This window comes from Saimiri boliviensis, chromosome 8 (assembly GCF_048565385.1).
Source record: "Saimiri boliviensis isolate mSaiBol1 chromosome 8, mSaiBol1.pri, whole genome shotgun sequence".
NCBI classification, from domain to species: domain Eukaryota; kingdom Metazoa; phylum Chordata; class Mammalia; order Primates; family Cebidae; genus Saimiri; species Saimiri boliviensis.
In genome coordinates, this window is record NC_133456.1 from 49304188 (window position 1) to 49331824 (window position 27637).

The 27637-nt window shown below is 37.9% G+C and overlaps 2 protein-coding genes across 19 annotated transcripts in view; one reads left to right on the forward strand and one right to left on the reverse strand.

The window, feature by feature from the left end:
* The window catches only part of CFAP20DC (CFAP20 domain containing), a 287993-nt gene extending 270333 nt beyond the window's left edge, over positions 1-17660 (reverse strand). For all 8 annotated transcript variants that reach the window (XR_012518796.1, XM_074404464.1, XM_074404462.1 and 5 more), the window contains exons 1-4: positions 17216-17660; positions 14532-14621; positions 13633-13726; positions 7014-7086 (exon numbers count right to left, since the gene is read on the reverse strand). Coding sequence is in view for 7 of the 8 variants with exons in the window: in XM_074404464.1 (XP_074260565.1) it covers positions 7014-7086; positions 13633-13726; positions 14532-14621; positions 17216-17236 (278 nt within the window). In the remaining variant the exon portion in view is untranslated. The remainder of the gene's footprint in view (positions 1-7013; positions 7087-13632; positions 13727-14531; positions 14622-17215) is intronic.
* A 100-nt stretch (positions 17661-17760) lies between these two features.
* LOC120367205 (protein GVQW3-like) overlaps positions 17761-27637 on the forward strand; it is a 693292-nt gene continuing 683415 nt past the window's right edge. For all 11 annotated transcript variants that reach the window (XR_012518800.1, XR_012518797.1, XR_012518798.1 and 8 more), the window contains exon 1: positions 17761-17883. Coding sequence is in view for 3 of the 11 variants with exons in the window: in XM_074404472.1 (XP_074260573.1) it covers positions 17877-17883 (7 nt within the window). In the remaining 8 variants the exon portion in view is untranslated. The remainder of the gene's footprint in view (positions 17884-27637) is intronic.

Sequence of the window (27637 nt, forward strand, 5' to 3'; positions counted from 1 at the left end):
TGTTCAGCAATGTATAGAAACAGACCCATAGTTGTTATTCCACTTGCCTTCTTGTAAAAACATGATCTCTGTCATTACTTGCTAAAACAACACTATATTTTGATTGTCTATCAGCGACAAATTGAAATACATAGTATATTTTTTTACAATATGATAAATTCCCAAGGTCAGGAGAGAGAATGTCTTCTCCATGTTACTTAATAATTTTAATAAAATATCCATAAAGCATTTATTTTGTTAAAACTATAAAACAAACCATTTGGAAAATCCAAATGTTTGTCCATGTAGATATGAGAACAAAGGAATCTATTACTATAGTCAACTGAATTCAAAGTACAGTCATTATCCCCAACACCCCTTGAAATATTTTCCTATCCTTAAATAGGCCAAGAGCATCAGTAATAAGGTAACAACTAAGTCATCAGGTTTACTTAGATATCGACTGCTCTCCTGCTAGGACTAAGTTAAACGTAAGATACCTGTTGATTTCTCAATAATTAAAGCTTAAAGTTTTATTAAATTAGTTAAGACAGCATATTGCCCTGGGTAAAGCAATAAGCTCTAGTGTTTGGGGGCAAAAATGAAGCTTAATTTTGCATAGAAAAAGAGGTCTCATTATCAAAAGATTCTGTTCTAAGGCTCAGCCAAGTGTCTTATACAACTTTGATCAAAAGGCCAACTAGCAGCACCCTCACCACTGCTTCTGACAGGGAGATCAGAAGAACAAGCAGGCCTAGATGGGATTCTGTGGGTTTTTAAGGAGCTTAAAAACCTTAGAAATAAAATATAATTTACCTTCTTCCATTTGGCAGGAACCACTTTTCCTTACACTGAAAATAAAGCTTTGTGTGATCTCCTCTACCTTTAGAATGTCTTTGGAGTCTTGAAAATGCATTTTCTGCAGAACCAGAAAGTGATACACGAGTGCAGCAAATAATGCTTTGGTCCTGTTACTCTAGGAGCTATTTTAAAGGAAGCTGATGACCATGGAAGTTGATAAAAGAAGATCTTAGTAAGAAGCTTACAGAGGGTTAAGGCTGAATTAAACAAAGGTATAAATTGTACTGTCGACCCTTTATCACCCAAGAAGACAAGATTATATATTGGTTGCTAAAATTCATATGTTAACAACATGTGAACAAACCATTAATATCTAAATTCATATAAACTAAAAGAAATGAATAACCTTGAATTTATGTTACTCTCATTTTACTAAGAAAGTTCTTCTTTCTTATTAGTTTGTACCAAACTTACTTAGTAAAAGTAGTATAAAAATCATCTTTTACAAGGTCTCTGGCCAGATGGCTGAATAGGAATAGCTCTGGTCTGTAGCTCCCAGTGACATCAATGCAGAAGGCAGGTGATTTCTGCATTTGCAACTGAGGTACCCAGCTTATCTCATTACTGGTTAGACAGTGGGTACAGCCCACAGAGAGCGAGCCAAAGCAGGATGGGGTGTCATCTCACCTGAGAAACACAAGGGGTCAGGGAATTACCTCCCCTAGCCAAGGGAAGCCATGAGGGACTGTGCATTCCAGAATCAGTGTGCTGAAATAACAGAAGTATGCTTCAGAGGTGGGTAATAACAAACTTCCCTGAGCTAAAGGAGCATGTTATAACTCAATGCAAGGAAGCTAAGAACCTTGAAAAAACGTTAGAGGAATTGCTAACTACAATAACCAGTTTAGAGATGAACATAAATGACCTGAACTTCATGAAGCATACACAAGTATCAATAGCTGAATCAATCAAGCCAAAGAAAGAATATCAGAGATTGAAGATCAACTTAATAAAATAAAGCATGAAGATAAGATTAGAGAAAAAAGAATTAAAGAGGACGAACAAAGCCTTTAAGAAATATGGGACTAAGTGAAAAGACCAAACCTATGTTTGACTGGTGTACCAGAAAGGGACAGGAGAATGGAACGAAGCTGGAAAACACACTTCAGGATATTATCCAGGAGAACTTTCCCAACCTAGCAAGACAGGTCAACATTCAAATTCAGGAAATACAGAGACCACCACTAAGACACTCCAAGTGAAGAGCAACCCCAAGATATACAGTCGTCAGATTCATCAAGGTTGAAATGAAGGAGAAACTGTTAAGGACAGCTGGAGAGAAAAGTCGGGTCACCCACAAAGGGAAGCCTATCAGAATAACAGGGGATCTCTCTGCAGAAATCCTACAAGACAGAAGAGAGTGGGAATCAATATTCAACATTCTTAAAGAATTTTCAACCCAGAATTTCACATCCAGCCAAACTAAGCTTCATAAGCGAAGGAGAAATAAAATTCTTTACAGACAAGCAAATGTTGAGAGATTCTGTCACCACCAGGCCAGCCTTAAAAGAGCTCCTGAAGGAAGCACTAAATATGGAAAGGAAAAACTGCTACCAGCCACTGCAAAAACATACCAAATTGTAAAGACCATAGACCATCAAAACTAAGAAGAAACTGCATCAGCTAACGAACAAAATAACCAGCTAGTATCACAATGACAGGATCAAATTCACACATAACAATATTACCTTTATATGTAAATGAGCTAAATCTCCAATTAAAAGACACAGACTGGCAAATTCGATAAATCTTAAAGACCCTTTGGTGTGCTGTGTTGAGGAGACCCATCTCACAGGCAAAGATACACCAAGGCTCAAAATGAAAAGATGGAGGAATATTTAACAAGCAAATGGAAAGCAAGCAAAAAAAAAAATGGTGGTGGGGAGCGGGGAGTTGCAATCCCAGTCTCTGATAAAACAGACTTTAAATCAACAAAGATCAAAAAAGACAAAAGAGGGGCATTACATAATGGTAAAGGAATCAACACAACAAGAAGAGCTAACTATCCAAAATATATATGCACCCAATACAGAAGCACCCAGATTCATAAAGCAAGTTCTTAGAGACCTACAAAGATACTTAGACTCACACACAAAAGTGGTGGGAGACATTAACACCCCACTGTCAATATTAGATAGATCAACAAGACAGAAAATTAACAAGTCCAGGACTTGAACCCAGCTCTGGACCAAGAGACCTAATAGACATGTACAGAACTCTCCACCTCAAATCAACAGAGTATTTTCTTCTCAGCACCACATCACACTTATTCTAAAATTGACCACATAAGTGGAAGTAAAACACTCCTCAGCAAATATAAAAGAACAGAAATCACAACAGTTTCTCAGACAACAGTACAATCAAATTAGAACTCAGGATTAAGAAAAATCATTCAAAACTGCACAACTACATGGAAACTGAACAACCTGCTCCTGAACGACTACTGCATAAATAATGACATTAAGGCAGAAATACATAAGTTCTTTGAAAACAATGATAACAAAGACAAAACATACCAGAATCTCTGGGACACAGCTACAGCAGTGTTTAGAGGGAAATTTATAGCACTAAATGCCCACAAGAGAAAGCAGAAAAGATCTAAAATCAACACCCTAAAGCCACAATTAAAAGAACTATGGAAGCAAGAGCAAACAAATTCAAAAGCTGACAGAAGACAAGAAATAACTAAGATCAGAGCAGAACTGATCGAGATAGAGACACAAAAAAACCCTTCAAAAATCAATAAATCCAGGAGCTGGTTTTTTGAAAAGATTAACAAAATTGACAGACCACTAGCCAGATTAAGAAGAAAAGAGAGAAGAATCAAATAGACACAATATGAAATGATAAAGGCAATATCACCACTGATCCCACAGAAATACTAACTACCCTCAGAGAGTACTATAAACACCTCTGCACAATAAGCTAGAAAATCTAGAAAAAATGGATAAATTCCTGGACACATACACCCTCCCAAGACTAAACCAGAAAGAAGTCAAATCCATGAATATACCAAAACAAGTTCTGAAATTGAGGCAGTAATTAATAGCCTACCAACTAAAAAAAGCCCAGGACTGGATGGATTCACAGCCGAATTCTACCAGAGGTACAGAGAAGAACTGGTACCACTCCTTCTGAAACTATTACAAACAACAGAAAAAGAAGGACTCCTCCCTAACTTATTTTATGAAGCCTGTATCATCCTGATACCAAAACCTGGCAGAGACACAACAAAGAAAGAAAATTTCAGGCCAATGTCCCTGATGAACATCGATATAAAATTCCTCAATAAAATAGTGGCAAACTGCATCTAGCAGCATATCAAAAAGCTTATCCACCCCGATGAAGTCAGCTTCATCCCTGGGATGGAAAGCTGGTTCAATATAAGCAAATCAATCAGTGTAATCCATCACATAAACAGATATGGTGACAAAAACCACATGATTATCTCAATAGATGCAGATAAAATCCAACACGTCTTCTTACTACAAACTCTCAATAAATTAGGGATTGATGAAATGTATCTAAAAATAATAAGAGCTCTTTATGACAAACCCACAGCCAATATCATACTGAATGGGCAAAAACTGGAAGCATTCCCTTTCAAAACTGGCACAAGACAAGGATGCCCTCTCTCACCACTCCTACTCAACATAGTATTGGAACTTCTGGCCAGGGCAATCAGCAAGAGAAGGAAATAAAGGGGTATTCAAACAGGTACAGAGGAAGTCAAATTGTCTCTGTTTGTAGATGACATGACTGTATACTTAGAAAACCCCATTGTCTCAGCCCAAAATCTCCTTAAGCTGATAAGCAACTTCAGCAAAGTCTCAGGATACAAAAATCAACATGCAAAAATCACAAGCACTCCTATGTACCAGTAATAGACAGAGAGCCAAATCATGAGTGAACTCCCATTCACAATTGCTACAAAGAGAATAAAATACCTAAAAATACAACTTACAACAGATGTGAAGGACCTTTTCAAGGAGAACTACAAACCACTGCTCAAAGAATAAGAGAGGACACAAACAAAGGGAAAAACATTCCATGCTCATGGATAGGAAGAAACAGTATCATGAAAATGGCCATACTTCCCAAAGTAACTTATAGATTCAATGCTATCCCCATCAAGCTACCATTTACTTTCTTCACAGAACTGGAATAAAACTACTTTGAATTTCATATGGAACCAAGAAAGAGCCCACATAGCCATGACAATCCTAAGCAAAAAAGAATAAAGCTGGAGGCCCTATGCTACCTGACTTCAAACTATACTACAAGGCTACATTAACAAAGAAAACATGGTACTAGTACCAAAACAGAGATATAGACCAATGAAACAGAACAAAGGCCTCAGAAAGAATACCACACATCTACAACCCATCTGATCTTCGACAAGCCTGAGAAAAACAAGCAATGGGAAAAGGATTCTCTATTTAATAAATGGTGTTGGGAAAATTGGCTAGCTATATGTAGAAAACTGAAACTGAACCCTTCCTTACACCTTATACAAAAATTAACCCAAGAGAGATTAAAGACTTAAATGTAAGACCTAAAACCATAAAAACCCTAGAAGAAAACCTGGGCAATACCATTCAGCACCTAGGCATGGACAAAGACTTCATAACCAAAACACCAAAAGCAATGGCAACAAAAGCCAAAATTGACAAAAGGGATCTAATTAAACTAAAGAGCTTCTGCACAACAAAAGAAACTCTTATTGGAGTGAACAGGCAACCTATAGAAATGGGAGAAGATTTTTGCAATCTATCCATCTGACAAAGGGCTAATAACCAGAATCTACAAAGAACTTAAACATATTTACAAGAAGAAACAAACAACCCCATCAAAAAGTGGGCAAAAGATAAGAACAGATGCTTCTCAAAAGAAGATATTTATGCAGTCAGCAAACAAATGAAAAAAAGCTCCTCATCACTGGGGGTCATTAGAGAAATGCAAATCAAAACCCCATTGAGATATCATCTTACGGCAGCTAGAATGGCCATCATTAAAAAGTCAGGAAACAACAGGTGCTGGAGAGGATGTGGAGAAATAGGAACGTTTTTATATTGTTGGTGGGAGTATAAATTAGTTCAACCATTGTGGAAGACAGTGTGGTGATTCCGCACGGATCTAGAACCAGAAATACCTTTGATGCAGCAATCCCATCACTGGGTATATACCCAAAGGATTACAAATCATTCTGCTATAAGGACACATGCACATGTATGTTTATTGCAGCACTATTCACAATAGCAAAGACTTAGAGCCAACCCAAATGCCCATCAATGACAGACTGGATAAAGAGAATGTGGCACATAAACACCACAGAATACTATGTAGCCATAATTAATAAGTATTGTGTGTTTGGTTACATCACTGAAAAAAAATCATCTTCTACTTAGAAAAAGTAGTATAAAATCATCTTCATTAATAAGAAAAATCATTTATTCCATCATGGAAAATAAAAACCCCAAGTTCAGACCTTGGACAGCTATTAATTACAAAGAAAAATTAGAAAATAGCATACCTTAAATGTAATGGTTAAAGTATATAAATTCATTAATAAAATCTTAAACAACATTCAATTCTATGCAAGTGTACAAATCAAATGTTATTTTCATCACAATAACATCTAATACAACAGAGCTCAACTGAGTAAAGGCTTTATATTTTCATTTTTGCTAAACAATCTAGAACAGTTACTTAAAACAAATATATTGCAAGGTGTCTATATGTAAGCAGAAAGAACTAATACTTCTGGATAAAGTAAATATTATTAAAATAAGATATTTCAATCAATTTTAAACCAACCATAGTTTTGAATATCAGACAGTACAAAACATAACAGTACCCTTCATTCAAACTCAAATCTGAAACTTTTGAATTACGTATTTCTTCAAGTTATAGGTCACTTATTGTCAAAATAATAATCCTTTGATATTTTCTTAAACAGATGAAATTTGCTTGCTTTCCCTAGGCAAATGCCAGACTATAGTAATATCTAAAAAATACGATTAAATTAATTTAATTACTTGATGTTGACTTGATATAAGTCACTGCTCTCTAATGCAAAAACTGCCACTTCCAATTAATGGTTGTTGGTACTGCTTCAATTGATCAAATGTCTAATACACATAAAACATTCAAAGAAGTTCTGTATATCTTACAGCAATTCGGTGGAGAAGTCTTGTCCCAGGGGTACGTAAATCTGAAGTACAAGAAACCTCTGGATCAATCCAACTAGAATGAGAGGGGGAAATATATATTCAAATGTTCAAAGCATTTATATATATGTACATATAAACAAACACAATCACATACTATCAACAAGCTGAAACTTTTAACATTTTGGTAATACACAGAACTGCAATAGCACTATCTATGAATTATAATCTCATTATGAAAGTAAAAAAAACTGATGAAAATAAAATTAAACTCATAACAAGTGTTGTCTTTCAAAGTCCCATCTGTGGCCTTGGTAAAATTTTTATTAAAATTTTTAAAATAGTAAGTTTTTATTTACTATTTTTATTAGGTTACAAGAGAATGTACACATAGAACTGCATTCAACAGAGACATATAAAATTGAACTATAGATTCCCTTCAAGGCAGCCATAAATGCATGTGGCAATTATTTTCATTCACTGGCAGTTTTAACTGTACTAAACAACTTAATAAAAAACAATAGATCAAGAAAAACAATTCTAATTATGACAACTATAACTGAAGGTTTGATGAGCCATAGCTAATTAATATGGTTTAAAATGTGTCCACAATGAGAGTAATAGAGGAACATATTTTCATTTATACCTTTTGTTAATTAACATATATTTAATTAATTTAATATTCACTGAGCACTGACAGCTTTTATTCCCTATTACTACCTTCATCTGGATTAAAAATATTTGCAGAGAAATCAGTCCCTATAGCACTTTTAACAGCTGAAGTCTACAACTGCTTAAAAAATCAATTGATTTTATATTACTTCTCCAGACCTGTTCACCTAATGCCTTTCCTCTTAGGTTCTGAACTTTTGCTTGATCTCTCAATTATGGTGCTCTTAACAGATGTTTTTAGTATGACACTTCCTAAAACATGTAATTTACAAACATATTTTCCTGCTATGGAACTTTGGGTAGAAAATGAAGATGTCTTGATTTATCTCTTCTACAAAGCCAACAGTACAGGCCAGCATGTGGATTAAAGAAGAAAAAAGGCAACTCATCTAAAACTCATGCTATTTTATATTATTCCAACCTAGTAGGTTTAACAAATTAAGGGATTTTAAAGTAACAACACATTTTTGGATAGTCTATATAAAGAACTTCTGGTTTATGACTCCCATTTTGCAATATTCCTGAACAACTTAAACAGTTCTTATGTTTATCCCAAATTTACTTTCTAAATAAACATATTTGATCAAATATGCATAACACTTTACCAAACATACAGGGATAAATTTTACTTAAAATGCCTAACATTTTTATCAGACATACAGGGATAGCTTTTACTGATGGCCAGAGAGCCATCAGTAGATTAAGTAATGTAACAGAAATAGGAGATAACAGGCATTGACTCTAGAAAATTCTTTAGAAATCTGATTTTACCATATTTATGGGAAAAGCCAGTGAAGCAACCAGAGCTCTGGTCTACAATAGCAAAGTGAGATACCAAAATGAGGCCAACTTAAATAAACCATCCTCAATCAATCTCGCTTGCATCTTGCATTGATTAGCCCCACAGTATTTTTCCATTGCACAATGGCCTCTGTAAATAGAGCTAAGAGAACAGCAGGATAAGTGAAACCAGTCTTTAAAACAGGTCTCTAAATTAATGTCATAAATCTCACTGAATCAGCACTGTTCTCTTCAAACACAAAGAGTTACACACACCGGGCATTTTTTATGAGCATTTTTAGATATAAAAGAATTATACTCTCATAAAAAGAAAGCTTTGTAATTCAACTTTCTCACATATAGAAGCCCTAGTTTCCAAAAGGCTTCATTTCTAAGATAAAAAGAAATATGATCATACCATATGGTGATGATCTGACCAAAAAAAGTACTTTAATAACATTTGACACAGACTGATCCTATATGTCAGGTACTAAATAAATTCTACAGTAACTTTTCTTTTCCAGTGGCTTAGTATATTTAAACTGGCTATTCGTGTCTACACTATATTTAAAAATCACTCTAAGTAATGCTGAATGTGGAAATTCTGTAAAAAAATGTCCATCAAGTAATAAAATTCATAAAAATTTAGTTTCTTCCTGAAATATGCAGCTCTTTACAGTTTTATAATCTGTTGTCTTCCAAAAACAAACTACCTATTTTTTCTCCTACTTCAACCACAAAACAGGAATCAGTTATCCCTTCATTATGGGCTATTCCACATCCCTTGAGCAAATTAGAAAACCTTTGTGGGCCCTTATACTTTTCATCTGGGTTAATAGAATCATCTAGTTAATCTTTTAAAACTGGGTTAATAATTTAGGTTTACAACACTTAGAATTATTTATATGGATTAAATTAGGTCTATCATGCAATAAAGATTACTGAGCACATACTATGCACGAGACTCAATGTTGAAGTTTTTGCAGTAAATAAAATATACATGGTCTCTGCCTTTTAAAATTTATATGCTAATCCCATGAAGGAGAAGGTCAGGGTGCTATGAAAGGATATAACCCTGGTCCTTGAAGGGTAAGAAGATGATTAGTGAAGATTTTCTTGAAGGAAAAGCATTGAAACTCAACTGGGATGAATATACAGGAACTGACTGGGCAAGTGGGATGGGTGTAGGAGAGAGGAACAAACGTTGCTGGCAGAGGGAGTACTCCATCCTATGATGGAAAAGGATGGAGTAGATTGGATAAACCTAAAAAGGGCTTAATTGGCTGCTAGGAGAGACAAAAGAGGAAATGTAGCAGGAGACAGGTCTGACAAAGTAGAGACGAATCCAATTACATGGGGTCTTGAAGATCATGTGAAGAATATAAGTCATCCTAAAATCAATGGTAAACCACTTGTACATTCATTCATTTATTTAACGAAGATTTACTGAATATCTATTCTGAGGGAAAATGCTCTAGGTAGAGGGTACATTCCGTGCGTGGATGCCAAGGTGACAGTGCATTGGAATACATTTCAAAATGGCAATGGCACATGTATAGTTGGAACACCATGAACAAGAAAAAGAGCAATAGGAGATAGGTCAGAATTAAGAAGGGCACTGGATCCTGCAGAGTCCTATATGTTTGTAGGTTTTAACTTGAGAGAGATGGGAGATTTTTAGTGGAGGAGTAATATGATTTATGTTTCTTAAAATTTAAAAGTATTACTCTGGCTGCTAATTTGACAACAGATTGTATAGAGAGGCCAAGTCAGAAACAGGGAGACCAATTAGACGGTTACTACAATAATCCAAGCATGAGATAATGGTACCTTTGACCAGTAGCATTGGAGGTACCAAGACGTGATCAGACTCTCAATCTGTTTTAAACATAGTGTCAACAAAACCTTCCAGATAGACTGAATGAAGAGAAAGAAAAACCAAAGCTGATTTAAAACCTTTTTTTCTAAGCAACTGAAACGATTAAGTTGCTAAGAGCAGAAATGGGGCAGCCTGCAGGAGGAGGAATTTCGAGGTATAAAGACCAGAATTTAGGCATTGGACAATACTATATTTAAGCTGTCCAAGCATAGAAATGTCAAATAAGTAAGATGATGTTCAAGAAGTCTAGAGTTTAGGAGAGAAGTTGAGTTGGAAATGTAAACTAGAGTAAGGCAGAGATGACATTGAGATCCATGAGCCGGAAGCTGATAACCAAAGAGATAAGTGTAGACACAGTACCAAGGTGTGAGCCCAGGGGCACGCAACATTAAGTCGAGTTGGGGAAAAGAGGAAGAACTACACAAGGAGGCTAAGAAAGAAGAACAGCGAAACAGGAAGAAAACTAGGAGTATGGACAGCCTGGATACGAGTGAGGAAAACGTAAGAAGGAGGTGTCAACTTTCTCAAATGCTACTAATATGTAAAGTAAGGTGAGGGCTGAGAACTGTCCACTGGATTCAGGAAAACTGAGGCAGGTCAAAGTCATTGAGGGGTTTTACACAGAGAAAGTCACGACAAGGTAAAAATGATACTGAAGTGGGGGCCTGAGGAGGGCTGGGGAAACCTCATACGGGTGACCTCATCCTCCAGAGCAGCTGAAAAGAACAGTGCCAGGCCAGCACTTTGGGAGGCTGAGGCGGGTGGATCACGAGGTCAAGAGATCAAGACCAACCTGGTCAACATGGTGAAACCCCGTCTCTACTAAAAATACAAAAAATTAGCTGGGCATGGTGGCACGTGCCTGTAATCCCAGCTACTCAGGAGGCTGAGGCAGGAGAATTGCCTGAACCCAGGAGGCGGAGGTTGTGGTGAGCCGAGATCGCGCCATTGCACTCCAGCCTGGGTAACAAGAGCGAAACTCCGTCTCAAAAAAAAAAAAAAAAGAACAATGCCAGGCTTCAGAGATGCTAATCCCCCAAGACACATCATTTGATTTGGATGCCACAGGCAGAGAAAACAATGGTTTCAAATATGAGCCTCCAACAGAAAGCTCTGAAGAAGACCCTCAGAATGACATATGTGTGACAGAGCTGCTTCTCATATGGGCAACTCTATATAACATGTTCCAGGGTGAAGAGCAGCAGGGATTTATTTATTTAGCTGGTGAAGGGTTTGCTCAAGTCTCATTATATCAAGGCCAGCTGGTTACAATGAAAAATTAGGACCCAAATTATCATAGTTTCATAATATGGCAAATTTAACAAACTTGTTGAACAGCAACCACGTACTAGGCCCTAAGGGGTACAAAGAAGATGATTCAGGAAGATACCTGCCAAAGAGAAGCGCACAGTCTGATAAGTACTATCACGTATCACAATTTCCTTTATTTTGTGTTTGAGATCTCAAATACAAGTTAAATCAGAAATACGATTTCTTAAAATGAAAAGTTAAACATACGTATTACTAAACTTTATTCCAAATACTACCTAATATAGTCAGAAACACAATAGGATGCCTAATGTCAAGTTTGCATAAATAAAGTGGATGTTTACTTTTAAAATAGGAATACATAATGGTAATTGAATTTAGAAATGTTAATTAAAAGCCAATTCTCTATTCAAGGCATGTCACTTAATTTAAATTTAACCATACCAACTTCATATAGAAGGTCGTTTTACATAAGTAAAAACAGCTATAAATTTCTGTTATCAAAAATTCCAAATAATTAACCTCAAAGGCATTAGTGCAGGGCAGACTACATAAACTGTTTTGTTTGTTACAGTGTTACACATGATATAGAAAAGCCAGATTAATTTTTAACTATAGGGCATTGTACAAGAAATACATTAAAAGATTCTTCTGTTTCTTGGGTTTTTTAAACAATTAAAACCATCATCTTTCCATTTAAAAAAGTAATTATGACACATTAAACTTGGTTTGTTTCTTAAAAAAAAACAAAAAACCTTCGGATAAAAACGGGAAAGCAGAGCTTATATTTAATCATTTAGCCTTTAGTAGAGGAGGAATCTTTCTCAGAATCAAATGACAAAGGTTACTAAAAGTGATTGATTTTATTAATAAGGTGACCATGTGCATAGATGCTGAGTGCACTAAATGAAAACACAGGTGGGCTTTATTAAGTTAGGGAAAGAAACAAAAGAAGTAACACTGGCTTAGAACAAAGTCATGTTCCTGAGAGTCAAATGTATCCATCTGTCTTACAAAATCAATATCCGTAAAAAGATGGCCTGTCTCTTGTAACAAGATGAAAGTACAGTTTCAGACAGGTTTCCCTGGATCATCTTCATTCACCTCATTTCTAAGTATAAATATATATGGAAATACAAAACACCTGCTATTGCAGACACACACAAACTATTAGGAAAGCATAATCTTTAAATGGCAGTAAATTAAAAATTATTTTTAATAACGATTATCTCTTCTTTCCAGTCTCTTAGTTTAGAAACAAACATTTGCAAACCACTTTAAAATAAATCATATTTCATCTATAACTTCTATAGCTAGTTTATGCCTTAGCAAACTAAAATATGCATGCAGTAGCTTGAAATGGTACAAATGTTACATAAAGTACAGAACTTATGTAAGTTTAGAAAACGGACTTAAAATTATAAAATCAGGTACAAACAACAGGTCTTATTATAGAGCTTCATGCATGGTAGGTATTCAATAAATGTCCTAATGAATGAAGGAATAAGTAAATGATGAATGTATAAAACAACTATGTCTATTTTCTAAATCACCTGAAATTTAGATTTAAAACATAGGACATAGTTGATGAAAAATCTAGGTAATCATTCTGATAAATCATATTCCTTAAATCAATCAGTTTACTCAAAGTCTGATTTAGTGGCAGAGCCTTGAACTGTAACTCTATCTCTGCTAATAACTGGGCTTCTGATAAATTTGGGTTATCTCTCAGAGTTTCTTCTGCTTTAAAATGCCGATCTTAATTTCTAAAGTAAATAAGAATTTAAATAGATTCTTTGGGTTTTTGTTAAATCATGTATTCATATCTATACTTTATAATTAGAGATTAATATTAAAAGGTAATAAGCATATGAGTTGACATGTCACTAAATAAAAAAAAAATTCTATCACCTTACATAAACAGATGTCAGTAGCAGTCATACTAACATGCCTGTTTATGAGACATAAACGCATAACTTTGAGTCCAAAATGTTAAATTTCAATATTAAAAATATTACTTACGGATTTGCTTATTTTCCTTCGGTAACTGAATTTTATTTGTTTGGCTGCTGCCTTCCAGGACAAACACAAAACTTTTAACTTCTTTATCAAACTCCTATAGAACAAAATGAAAACAGTAGTTATCAAAGGATATTTTATTTGGCTTCTACTATAAAATTGAAATTTCAGACCTACAGGGAAAAAAATCCCATATTCATATGACTTAAAAGTAGGCTGAGACTTGAGTACTCTTATTCTGAGACTTGCTGGGAACTAGAATACAGAGGCTTGGTGAAAGGACAAAGTGCAAGGGCATTCAAGGTCTTGACTGGAAAGTGACTGAAATTATGGATGATGGATTCTGGGCTGGAGAGAAAAGGAAGACAAAGAAAATAAATAAATACATAAAACGAAACACAAAAAAAGTAGAACAGTCAATGGCCTAAAGGTCCCAATGAAGTTGAAGAACAGAGTGGAGTAACTGAGCAAGCGACCTTAAGAATAAAGATTGGGGTCAGAAAAGGACATCTCAGTGTCTCACTTACTAACTTCAGAGGTCCTACAGTTTGTGGTGATAAGGACCAGGGTAAGACAGAAGGGATGAATGCTGAAGTAGAGTGGAAAGGATTGTTAAAGATGAAGAAATCAAGAAACTGAGAAGCCCAGGGCTTGGAGAGGTTTTTATTACAGATACTGAAGTCATCTAAAATGATATACAGCAGGGCATGGAGCACAGAGAAGGGTTATGACCTGTGTGCCAAAGTCTTAAGACAACTAAGGAGTGGTGTCTAGGACAGCTGCAGCCAACAATGTCATGAAAGGGTTTTGGAGGAAAAGAACAGGAAAAACAGTTCTGAAATTTGATCAAGTCACTCACATTTCTTCCCCTGATTTACGTGGCTCTAATTTCTAACACTTACTTTCCAAATCACAGATGGACTGCCAAGGATCTTCCATTTTGCTCCAGGATTTTTTCCTTGAGCACTGAAAATTTCAACAAATGCACCTCCCTAAAAAATGAAAACAAAGTATTTAAAGTGAAAGACCATGCTAACAAGGAAGTATTATCCAACACACAGTCTATAACCAGTGTTCCCAGCATCTGTCAGTTAAATTGATCTGGGATGAAACATTATCCCTGTTATTACTCCTACTTTATACCTTGATTGTATCTAAACCACAAACATTCTGATTTGGGTCACCATGGATTAATGGTTGAAAGAATCTATTTTTAAAGCATGACAAACATTAAATAAATTGTGCCATACAAACCTTACAGTATCTCAGTGTGGGACTCATTTACTTGATACAGATCATTCTTGCAAAACATTTTATGTTTTACAGACTGTGTTTTGCAACCCACACTAAAGGGTTTAAACCCAATTCTTGAATCAGGCCAGTACATTCAGACAGTTTTCTTTGAATACAAGTTTTCTACTCATACTGACTGGGACTCCAACACTGGCATTTTAAATATCTGACCTCAGAGTTATTTAACTTCTTGATTCTCCATCTGCAAAATGGGTTGTTGGATTACATAAGATAATAGACATTAACCCTCAAACACAATACTCAATTCACAGCAGGGGCTCAACAGCAAAGCAATAGCAAAGATATTCAAAAAATGGGTAGGGAAATTAAATAGTTTAGTACCAGTCTATAAAAGGCCTGGGAGGAATTTAGGGAAGTCTTATTTTGAGCAAGACATTACATATACATGTAATACAAATTAATATGAAGATCTATAAAATCTGTCAAGAGAAATCAAATATCATTTCTACAGACAGGCTACTGGTTCCCCATTGTAAACATGAGAACATGAAGGGACACGCTTATGTAACCACACTGAAGATATTACTGAATGTCCATCAGCTTTAATTATTTTAAAAAAGGGAAACTGGCTGGGAGCTGTGGCTCACACCTGTAATCTCAGCACTTTGGGAGGCTGAGGCGGGGGTGGATCACGAGGTTAAGAGACCGAGATCATCCTGGCCAGCATGGTGAAACCCCGTCTCTACTGAAAATACAAAAAATTAGCCTGGTGTGGTGGCACGTGCCTGTAGTCCTAGCTACTCGGGAGGCTGAGGCAGGAGAATTGCTTGAACACAGGAGGCGGAGGTTGGAGTGATCTCTGAGGAAGAATTTATTGCAAAAAATGAGAATCTGATATGAAGACTATGCTTTGAATTACAAACAATATGTGAGGAAATCTAATTTCTATAAGGAATTTCCAGCTTTTAATTTTCTTTCGTAATATAAAGATATTTTTGCCTCTGAGTTGTAATACATAACCAACCACTTGAAAGTAAGACATTTAATATCTTCTTTCTTAGGCAGAGTTATGTGCAAACTGTATATGGGATAGAATTACTATAGCTTATAAGGACAGGTCATATTTCACTATGAATTTTAAATTTGAGACAGCTAGTTGTTTTAAAGGAGAAAAATCCTCATACTTGGTGAGACAGCAAACTCTCCCTGCTGCTTTTTGCTTTCCTATATTCTCCAAGTTCCCTGTAGTGGGCACATGCTTTTTTTTTTTTTTTTTTTTTTTTTTTTTTTTTTTTTTTGATAATATACTTTAAGAAGTGAGACAAAAATCTCTAAAAGTGTTCTAGCCCAATTAGTGATATCAAATGGAATAAAAGAAAGAGAACTGCAGACCACTCCGAGGACACTCCTAAGGAGGCAGGTAGTGTTGGGTGAAAAGGCAGAAGCAATAAAGAAGTGGAGACCAGTGGAGGACTGATTAGATACAGTAAAAAACGTTCATCAGAACAGCCGGACTAGCATCCTAAACATACTGTAAACAACGAAGTGTAACCTCATGCAGAGGTGAGGAGGGGAGAGCAGGCAGGGAGATGCCCAGTGAGGTGAAAAAAGCAGGTCATGCACGGAGACACTCTCGAAGTGACTGAGGACGACCCAGAAGCAGTGTTTCTCCAAGTGTGAGCCTTGAACCCCCTGCAGAGGAATCACTTGGGGGAAGTAGTTAAAAAGATAAATCAAGTGACCCCCATCTAGAGATTCGGATCAGGAAATCTGCATTTTTACAAGTACCCCAAGAAATCCTGATCTACTCCAATGTCTGAGATTCACTGATTCCCAGTTCTGGAAAAATAAAACAGTTCATAGCCAAAGTGCTTATTTTCTTTCTTGGTGTAACTAATGCATCGATTCACTCATTCACTCATCTAAATTGTTTCTGAGATACCAGTGTTGAATGAAAATATTGAGTCTCGAAGGCGCTTGTTAAAACTCGAGATTTCTGGGCCCTACCCTCATGATTCTGATTCAGGAGGTTTCAGGGGGTCTTAAAATCTGCATTTTAAGCAGAATCACAGACAATTCATACACCTTAAGAAACACTGAGTTGGAGAGTGAACAAAAGCCAAATCATAGGCCCTAGACATTTGTTTTGCTTTCTCTCTGGGTAACTTTGCTTTCTCTCTGGGTCAACAGCATTCACTCATTAATTCTGTGTTACCCACGAAAAAGACGGTATGAGGGGGGTAAGAGGATGCACTTGAACCTCACCCCGATCACGGGCTACCTTACCCAAGAGGAGAAAAATACAGACAGGTTGGAGAACGTTTCGGGTTACCTGGTACTCATTTTTGAACATTCCCGCAGGGGTCCCAGGGCTTGTGGGGCACAGAGTTCAGGGTTTCCAGCGAGTGGCGTGACCCTGACGGCTAGAAATCGGCTGGCGGGAACCCAGGAGCCCGACGGGCGGGGAAGGGCTTCGTGCTCGGCCCCAACTTGAGCAGGCTCTTCTCAGCCCCTCCGGCCCCTGGTCAGCTCCATCTCGGGCCCTCGAACAGCACCATTGCGGCCCCAGCCTCCGGGGTGCCCGGGTCTGGGGAGGTCGCAGCTGCCTGGACGGGCTCCGGGCCGTCCTAGGGAGTGATTGTGTGCGTAACCTACGTGACGGGGCGCCCGGCGGAGCCAGCGACAACAGCCCGCTCACCTAGAAAAGCGGGCGCACTCCTGCAGCCGCCCCACCCCGGAATCCAACAGCGAGACCGCAACGCCGAGCGCCACCAGCGTTCCGGCCGCGCCCATTGGTTCCCACCGTGCGCCTGCGCATTGCGCTCCCTGGGCTTAACGCCAACGGGCACGGGACGCTACGCAGTGACGTAGCGTTGCCCAGGCAACCGCGGGACTCCTGAAGAAATGGTGGAGGCTCCAAACAGTGACCAGCACTCACCTTAGGCCATGACCTCTACCGGCTAAAAAGCCTAAACTCAGCGTGGATCAGGGCTATGCCAGGTACTGGACTCTTCTAGTGTACCTGCCACATCGGCTTGGTCTCTACTCGTGGTAAACATTGATAACGGGTGGGTTCCTGAAGGATACGGTCATGGACTCAGGTAGCTCTCACGAGGCCTTTGGTTCGCAGGTGCCCATATTTGGGTTCGTTAAGGCAGTAAGAGGGTCTGCTGGACCCTTTCATTGTTTCAGAAGACCCTAGGAAGCCAAGATTTTTTGTTGAAAATAACTTATCGAGACTAGCACTCGCTCAAGTGTAACGATTGTTACTTTATTTAGTTTCTAGATCAGAACCACTTCTTACATGAAAGGTACTATTGTTAATTTTTGGCTAAGGAACTGTGGCTCAGAAAGGTTAAATGGCTTGGCCTAACTCATGTGGCTCCAGTTAGAGATTCTTGTCTGATGCTGTACTCATGGCTGGGTTAGGTCAATGGCATAGGTTAATACTCATAAAATCCCTGCTGTAGGCCGAGTGGCTCACAGGTTCACAATTCTGTGAGGTGAGGGTTTGTCTCCTTTCATTTGGGAAGACTGAGATTCACAGTTGTGTTGAATTTCATTTATGTTTTAGCCTAAGGCCCAGTATCGTTTCACTTCACCTGAAACCCTCAAATATTTGTTGTCCTATCATATGCCAACTACTATGGATTATGTAAGGGATGCAAAAATGAATGTTATTTGGACCTCCTCCTTACCAAAGATAAGAAGAGCAGGTAAGGAATAAACCCTCTTGAACATTCTAAGCCAAATAAATAACAGATGGAAGGGAAATAGAAGTGGGGCCATGGCACAGCTATACATTGCAGTATAGTGTCTAGAATCAGAATTCCTGATTTCTAGACCATCAAATTTAATTCAACAGCAGTTTCTTGCAAGGCTCTGTGCTGGAGGCTTTGACAACTGTGATCAATTTACGTGGTCTCTGTCTTATGTAGATAAATTTATGGGGGACATTTACTCACTAATTGTTTTAACAGATAGTTTCTAGGAACATAAGATGTTTCAAATTCTATGCTAAGAGACAGTGTGCACTGAATGGCCCCACCTTCATGGATCTTACATAGGGAGTGAGACAGATGATAAATAAAATAGCAAATAATTACAACTTGTGATAAATATCATGAATTCTCCTGGGAGTAACATTGGATGAGTACATTAGTTTCTTGTGGCTGCTGTAACATTACCTCAAAGGGAGTAGCTTAAAACAGCAGAAATGTATTATCTCATAGTGCTGGAGGCTGAAAGTCCAAAATCAGTGTCAGTAGGGCCACACTCCCCCTGGTGGCTTTAGAGGATAATCCATCCATTCTTTGCCTCATCCAGCTTCTGGTAGCTGGTGGCACCCCTTTGAATTGTGGCTTCATTACTCCAGTCTCTGTCTCACCTCCATGGTCACATTGCCTTCTCCTCTTATGTGTGTGTTTTGCCTGTGCGTCTCTTATAAAGAGGATTGTAATAGTATTTAGGACTAACTTTGATAATCCAAGGGAATCTCTTTATTTCAAAATAATTTAATCACATCTCCAAAGACCAGTTTTTCCAAATAAGGAAACATTTACATGCTCCAGGGAGTTGATGTGAATATCTTTTTTTGGGCCACCGTTAATAATTAGGATGGCAAATGGTGCATTGAGAATCCGGGAAGAATCTAGGGGACATCTTATGGCTTCTATCTATCTACCTGGGTCTCTGTAAAGGGTCTTTTGACACCATAGTTGAAATGAAATCCACAACTTTGCCCCACTTTATATTCTTTCTACCTCTTATGATTTCATGAGTTAGTTATATGTTTATTATTTATCTTCAACTAAAAGGGTGAATTAATAACCTCAATTTATTGATAAAAATGAGCTACGGAGTTGAAAATGAATAATTACAGTGAATCAGTAAGTCTTATTACTCAGGTGTTTTTGCTTTTGATCACCAGTTTATTCAACTTAAGACTAGAAGGAAACAATGTCCATTTATTTCAATGTCCTTACTTCCTAAAGAGAAAGTAATAGTCCAAAGCCAAACATTGTATCCTGACTCTCCTAACTTCTAACAAGTTCAGGAGACTTAGAGTTGGATTTTCATTAGCAAGTATGGTATAGGGCCAGTCCAGGCAATGGGCGAATCTGAAAGCTTCCCAAGTTTGTCAATGTTATTTTGCCTATGGTGAGAGCCACCATTAACAATGACAATGGTAGCAATAAAGAAAAATTAAGAATGTGCAGTACTTTTACAGTATGAGTTCAAAATCAGAGAAAGGAGGAAGTACAACTTTACAATAGCAAGTACTCTTCAATTTGGTTGAATGCAAGCCATGAGCAGAAACTTGGATTTGACTGTGTCGTGAAGGATATCTAGCAGTATTCTGAAAAAAAGTAAAAAGCCAGCCTTCCCAAACAACTTGGCTTAAACCAAGTTATTTATGTTCATTATAAAAGACAGTGAAACAATTTCTTTAATTGCTACAATTTTTTTTTCTTTTTTTGAGACAGCATTTCGCTCTTGTTACCCAGGCTGGAGTTGGAGTGCAATGGCACGATCTCGGCTCTCCACAACCTCCGCCTCCTGGGTTCAGGCAATTCTCCTGCCTCAGCCTCCTGAGTAGCTGGGATTACAGGCATGTGCCACTATGCCCAGCTAATTTTTTGTATTTTTAGTAGAGACGGGGTTTCACCGTGTTGACCAGGATGGTCTCGATCTCTTGACCTCATGATCCACCTGCCTCGGCCTCCCAAAGTGCTGGGATTACAGGCTTGAGCCACCGTACCCGACTACTTGCTACAATTTTTTAAGAAATTGGTACATTTAGTAATTGTGTTAAATTGCTTAACTCAATTTGACAACATTAAGAATTAGTCACTTTACAAGCTGTAAAGTGCTTGCCTTTGTTCTACAAAGAAAGTAATTTGAAAAAAAAGAAAGTAATTTGGTGGTATATTATTAAAGGATATCAGATAGTATTTAAAATGGAATAGACTAGAAACCGTTTTTGAAGGGTGGCAGTGTTTGTATGCCAATGTAGCCATTCAAGTTAGATGAGTATGATTTTCAATTTGACAAGAAATAATATTCTTTTGATCTAAGATTATACTGTATTTACCACAATATCGTTATAGTTTATATTTTGGTTACAGTACATAGCAAATTATTTGGCTAATAGAAAGAAATAAGATACCTGTTTCAGCAGAATTTGTTCTGATGCACAATAATGTAGAATGTTGACTACTAGAAGGATTATTTTAATTTTTATACATTATGGAATAGCTTTATGAGTGACAAGGTTGACAGCAAAATTTTGAAACTGGGCCTATTTTGTAATTTTAAGCAAGAAAAATTAATGCTACCAAAGTTATCCACTTGACAGTTGATTTGAGAATAGTGATATCTTCTCTTTTCCAGGAAGTATGGAATGGTGAAAGTTTTTGAGGGTTTTACTGTTTTTAGATTTTCTCCTCAAATGGGGTTTTCCCCCTTCCCAGGTCCACGAGATCCTGTGGGGACTATTTCTTACCTGTACCTATACAGTACCAAGTACTTCAAAAGTCATACATAAATTTAAAATTTCTAAAACCAGCTACCACTTGAAAGCTTTCTCAGGAAAACAAAACAAAACTGTCCCAGTAGTTGGATATTTAGGTATGAATACTTTCCTAAAGTAGATTTACATAGCAAGCACTTAGATTTAGAAAAACGAGCCAACCACATCTTTGAATAGAATAAATTAATTGAGTGGATGTTTAGTACTGATGTTTTTACAATGACATAAATGATCAAGGCTTTTAAAAGAAAACTTAGATCTAAGTAGCAAGTTTTTCTTGGATAACTTTCCCTAACCTAAAGTCAGTTAGTGTTGATTTGCGATAAGAGGCCTGTAGAAAACTGGTTGTCTGCATGAGAAGGAGTGAAATTGGACTCTTGCTTTACTTTTTAATTTATATAAATGAATTAGCTCAAAATGAATCAAAGACATAAGACCTAAAACTATAAAACTCTTATAAGAAAACATGGCCAGACACGGTGGCTCATGCCTGTAATCCCAGCACTTTGGGAGGCCAAGGCGGGTGGATCACGAGGTCAAGAGATCAAGACCATCCTCATCAACATGGAGAAACCTTGTCTCTACTAAAAATACAAAAAATTAGCTGGGCATGGTGGTGCAGGTCTGTAATCCCGGCTACTCAGGAGGCTGAGGCAGGAGAATTGCTTGAACCCAGGAGGTGGAGGTTGCGGTGAGCCAAGATCATGCCATTGCACTCCAGCCTGGGTAACAAGAGTGAAACTCCGTCTCAAAAAAAGAAAAAAAGAAAAGAAAACATAAGGGAAAACTTCATGACATTGGACTTTGCAATGATTTCTTAACAACCTAGAGTAGATCCAGCTGCATCTAGCAGTCAGAAACACTGTCAGGTTTCCTTTCTCCACATTGCTTCCTCTGGGTTGTCTCCGTCCTTACTGTTTCTCTTTAGGTTTACAAAATGGCTACAGCATTCTCAATTTTACATTCTTATGTCACTAAACAGAGCATTTGGGGCTGAAGTCCTGAAGTTCACTTCATTTGGATCAGTTTAGGTGATATGCCTATCTCTGAACTAACCTCTATGATCTAGAGGCTATATGCTTAAGACTAGATTAAGTGTTCATTCTTAAACCAGTCATTGCAACTAAGGAAATGAGATCTATTGATTGGCTGGAAATGGGATACCAACCAAATATATAACTAGGAACGGTGAAGGATTGCTTTCCTAGGGAAGCTCTGAGTCCTCTTATAGGGAAGGAGGAAGACGGATATTGGGCAGCCAAAAGGAGATATTCACTCACTCTAGTGATTATTTTAGAAATAACAGATACCATATATATATATATATAATTCTAACTATACATAAATAATTTAATACGAAAGAAAGGTTCTCTAACATTCTTTAAGTGATTTGATGTACATATATATAATCCAAATATCATAGGTCCTTTTCATTATCTCAGGATTTACATTAACTCTTACTATCCAAGTCTAGATTCTTTAAGTTCTTACCTACTTATTAATAGGGAATCCAATGTTACTGGATATCCGTGTATTTCCACATTTTTTTTTCTATTGAGATGGAGTTTTGCTTTTATTGCCCAGGCTGGAGTGCAATGGGGCCATCTCAGCTCACTGCAACCTCTGCTTCCCGGGTTCAAGCAATTCTCCTACCTCAGCCTCCAGAGTAGCTGGGATTATAGGCATGTGCCACCCCACACATGATGTGTTTTTAGTACAGATATCATTTCTCCATGTTGGTCAGGTTGGTCTTGAACTCCTGCCCTCAGGTGATCCAGCTGCCTCAGCCTCCCAAAGTGCTGGGATTGCAGGCATGAGCCACTGCGCCTGGCCTATTTCCAGGATCTTTAAGATGATACTAAGTAGCCAGGAATCACTTTGGAAGTGATTACTTGACTGCATTTTTTTCTGAGACCCAACATTTTTGTGAAGAATTCCACTTAGTTGCCACTGTTACCACTATTGCCAAAAAATACGTGCCATGTTTGAAGTTGTTGAAATTAGAATGTAACTGCTTTCATTAATGTTACCAGTGAAACAGACATCTGGGAGCTGGCCTGACACAGCTAGGTTTTGGTGTTTTGTTATTGCTATTGTTACTGAACACAAACAATTTCACAGATTATCGACATCACACAAAGCCACTCTGTGACCATAATTAATCGTGTAAAAACATGGATATTGTCCAAATTGAAAAGATGACCAAACATTTCCCTATCCTGGTTAATATGAGTGACTGCTGTGCTTTACCAATTATAGCTAAGCCTTACTTCATTATTCCTGTCTTATAGCTAAGATTTATTAATATTCCCAATCATTGAATTATCCTTGGTTCCCAACAGGAGCCAATCCAGAGCAAAGCTCAACTTCCCTAAACCCTCCCCTAGGTCAGCTAACATAAGCCGAAATCCTGTAAGTTCTAACATTCTCTTACTAGGATACTCCCAAGGTTCCTCAATGGTGTATTTTCTTCCTTATTGCAATGAGTCATGAATCCAGCTTCTTTAACTACTGATATATCCCTGATGTTCTTTGGCAGGGTGGAGGGCATTAACACCAGTAAATCTAAAATTTGTGTTTTTATTCTTAGGAAGCAAACTGAATGGCTGTTGTGAATTTCCCTCAGTTACCAGTATTGGAAGAAGATAAGACTTTCTGTGAAATTATTTGAGCCCCAATATTCAGTGGTTAGCAATAAAGCTTTTGCACTCAAATGGTGCAGCTAGTCCAGACCTACCTCTGAAGCCCAGACCCCAACTGGAACTATTTAAATAGAATGACCTACACTGTTCTCCTGAATACCACTTACACTGCCTACCACCATCATTGTCTATACTTATTTTTTGATGTAGATCTTCTTTCATTTACCAATTTAAAGATGTCTTTTCCAGGTAAGATAAGGTGTTTGGAGTGGGGAAGTCCCTACAGTGAAGCTGACTGGGTCCCAAAGTTCTGTAATTTTTTAAAATTCACACATACATACATACATACATACACACACACACACACACACACACACACACACACTCACAGGCCTATTCCACAAGGGTGGTTGGGTTGGGACAAGTTTGACTATTTGCCCTACCCATACCAATATTTCCCTATCATTTCAGGTCCTATTAATTGTCTAACTCATTGTATATTCTTCCCTAATGTTGATTTCTTTTCTGATGAAGCTCCTCCTAAAATCCTATTTCCCCAGTTCTGTCAGTTAGGGATAGCTCTGTCAGGTAAGGATACATATCTCAACAGAGTTTAAATATTTTTCTTCTGGAATGCTCTTGTCTATTGTGAAAACCACAAGATACAAATGGATATGTATATGAAGAAAATCATACCTGATTTCCTAAAATATCTAATCTTAATCAAATTAGCATGCAAAGAGAGGAAAAGTTGTCCAAATCAACTGACCAAAAGCATCTGAGATCCACCTCCACTCAAGTGCCCTAGTACTAGCTTATATTTCACCAAGCCTATGTGCAGAAGAATGGGATTTTCTTCTCTGTTTTACCCTTTCTTACCCCCATAAGGGGCAGATATTTTGTTCAGCATATTAAATGACATTAAGCTATGGAACACAGTCAATAATACAGAGAGAAAGGTCTATTCATCTCATGGAAGCTCCAGTATGAAGAGCCCAAAGGACTTGTCAACCCCACCTCACCCACCTCTTCCCCCAGGGCCCAGGGTAAGGACCTACCATGACCACTAGGATAGAGGGACAGGTGAAACTGCTTAGAATAAGCTGCTCATTCTACTTCAACTATGTTTCTGAGATGGAACTGGGACCCAGGAGGGAGTTCAGAGGTCTAGAAAAAGCTGCAAAAAAGAGAGAAGACAAGATAAGTGGGAAATGGGAAAAAGACAGTAGAAGGGAATCCAGGATGTTTATCTTGCAAGGTCTTCTGATATCTGATATTTTTGTGCATTTGTGGTAAGTTAATGGAAAGGATATTTTCTTTCTATTCACAGACTTCTGCATGCGTGCTGATAGTGTGTGCTTAATGCATATAAATATTCAGAATACACTATCAGAATACATAGAAAACATAACCTTTTTTTTTATTTCAGTAGGTTTTTGGGGAACAGGTAGTGCTTGGTTACATGGATAAGTCCTTTAGTGGTGATTTCTGAGATTTTGCTGCACCCATCACCTGAGCAGTATATGCTACACCCAAATACCCCTCACCGCCTCCCACCCCTTCCTCCAAGTTCCCAATGGACTTTGGGTCCCAGGAGGGAGTTCAGAGGACTATAGAAAGCTACAAAGAAGAGAGAAGACAAGATAAGTGGGAAATGGGAAAAAGACAGTAGAAGGGAATCCAGGATGTTTATCTTGCAGGACTTTGGGGACCTGGAGGAAAGGGTGGGAGGGGATGAGGGATAAAAAACTATACCTTTGCATCCTCATAGCTTAGCTTCCACTTATGAATGAGAACATGTGATGTTTAGTTTTCCATTCCTGAGTTACTGCACTTAGGATAACGGCCTCCAATTCTATCCAGGTTGCTGTGAATGCCATTATTTCATTCCTTTTTATGGCTAAGTAGTATTCCATGGTGTGTGTGAGAGAGTGTGTGTGTGTGTCTATCACATTTTCCTCATCCGCTCATTGATTGATGAACATTTGGGCTTGCTCCATATTTTTACAATTGTTAGTTTTGCTTCTATAAACATGCATGTGCAAGTGTTTTTTTCATATAATGACTCTTTTTCCTTTGGTTACATACCTGGTAGTGGGATTGCTGGATCAAATGGTGGATCTGCTTTTAGTTTTTTAAGGAATCTCCACATTGTTTTCCATAGTGGTTGTATTAGTTTATATACCCACCAGCAGTGTAGAAGTGTTCTCTTTTCATCATATCCATGCCAAGGCTTATTATTTTTAAATTTTTTCCTTCTGGCCATTCTTATAGGAGTAAGATGGTATTACATTGTAGTTTTGATTTGCATTTCTCTGATAATTAGTAATGTTGGGCATTTTTCATATGTTTGTTGGTGTGGGTAACACCCCTTCTGGGCACCCCCAGCACAATTAGTGCCTGAAGAATAATTTACTGCTCATGTATTTCTTCCTATATAATACTTTTATATATATAATCATATCTTAGTTTGTAGTCAGAGGAGTGTCAAGAGCAGACTGGTGCAGAGCATGTACTAGGGAAAAACAGCCATACCAGGACAAGAATTTGAGGCCCAGTGGTAGTGCCCCTGCCAGAAAGGGCATGCGCTATATGGCAGGCTGGCCCAGACAGTAGCGTTCACTATTGTAAAGTTACCCACTGTATGGCAGGCTTGGAGCAAGAGTCAGTCCTCCTGTAAGGGAGTTGCAGTATTTTGTATCCAGTTCTTGTGGAAAGCTGGCCTCTGGCAGGCAATCCTGTGAGCATCCGAGGGCTTAAAACCCCTCTGGTATAATCGCACTTTGGTGGCTGTGAACCCTGTCGGCTCTGTTGCTGTGTACTGACTCAAAGCATCTGTCTTTAGAAATCATTGGAAGGTGATGGCAGGTGGCTGTATACCCTGTCAGCTCTTTAGCTACTGTGCTGACTCAAAGCATCCCCCTATAGAATTCCTTAGAAGTAGCCTGCCGCTAGATAAGAGATGTTGCACACTGCACCCTCTTCACCACATGACCTACCTCCTTGCCTCCGTGACCTAATGGGGCAGGACCCCTTGCTGCACATGGCCCACATCCTTGCCTTGGTGACCTAATGGAGGTGGACCCTTTGCTTATTGCACATGTGATTATCTTGACCCTATCAGTCTTCTTAAGATGACCTCACTCACTACCCTGCCCCCAACCTATACCCAATAAATATGGATGCTCCTGGAGTTTGGGGCCTCACCTGTCTCTGCTTAAGTGGTGTTGGTCCCCCAAGCCCAGCTGTACTTTCTTTGTCCTTCTGTGTCTTGTCTCTTTATTTCTCAGATCCAGCACCTCAGCACAGCGATAGGGGATACCCCACTATAGGGCTTGACCCTACATGTTGACTATTTGTATATCTTATTTTGAGAAATGTCTATGCATGCCATTTGCCCATTTTTTAATGGGATTGTTAGTTTTTTTCTTGCTGATTTGTTTCAATTCCTTGTAGATGCTGCATAGTAGTCTTTTGTCAGATGCATAATTTGCAGATATTTTCTCCCGTTCTGTGGGTTGTCTGTTTACTCTGCTGATTATTTCTTTTGCTGTGCAGAAGCTTTTTAGTTTAATTAAGT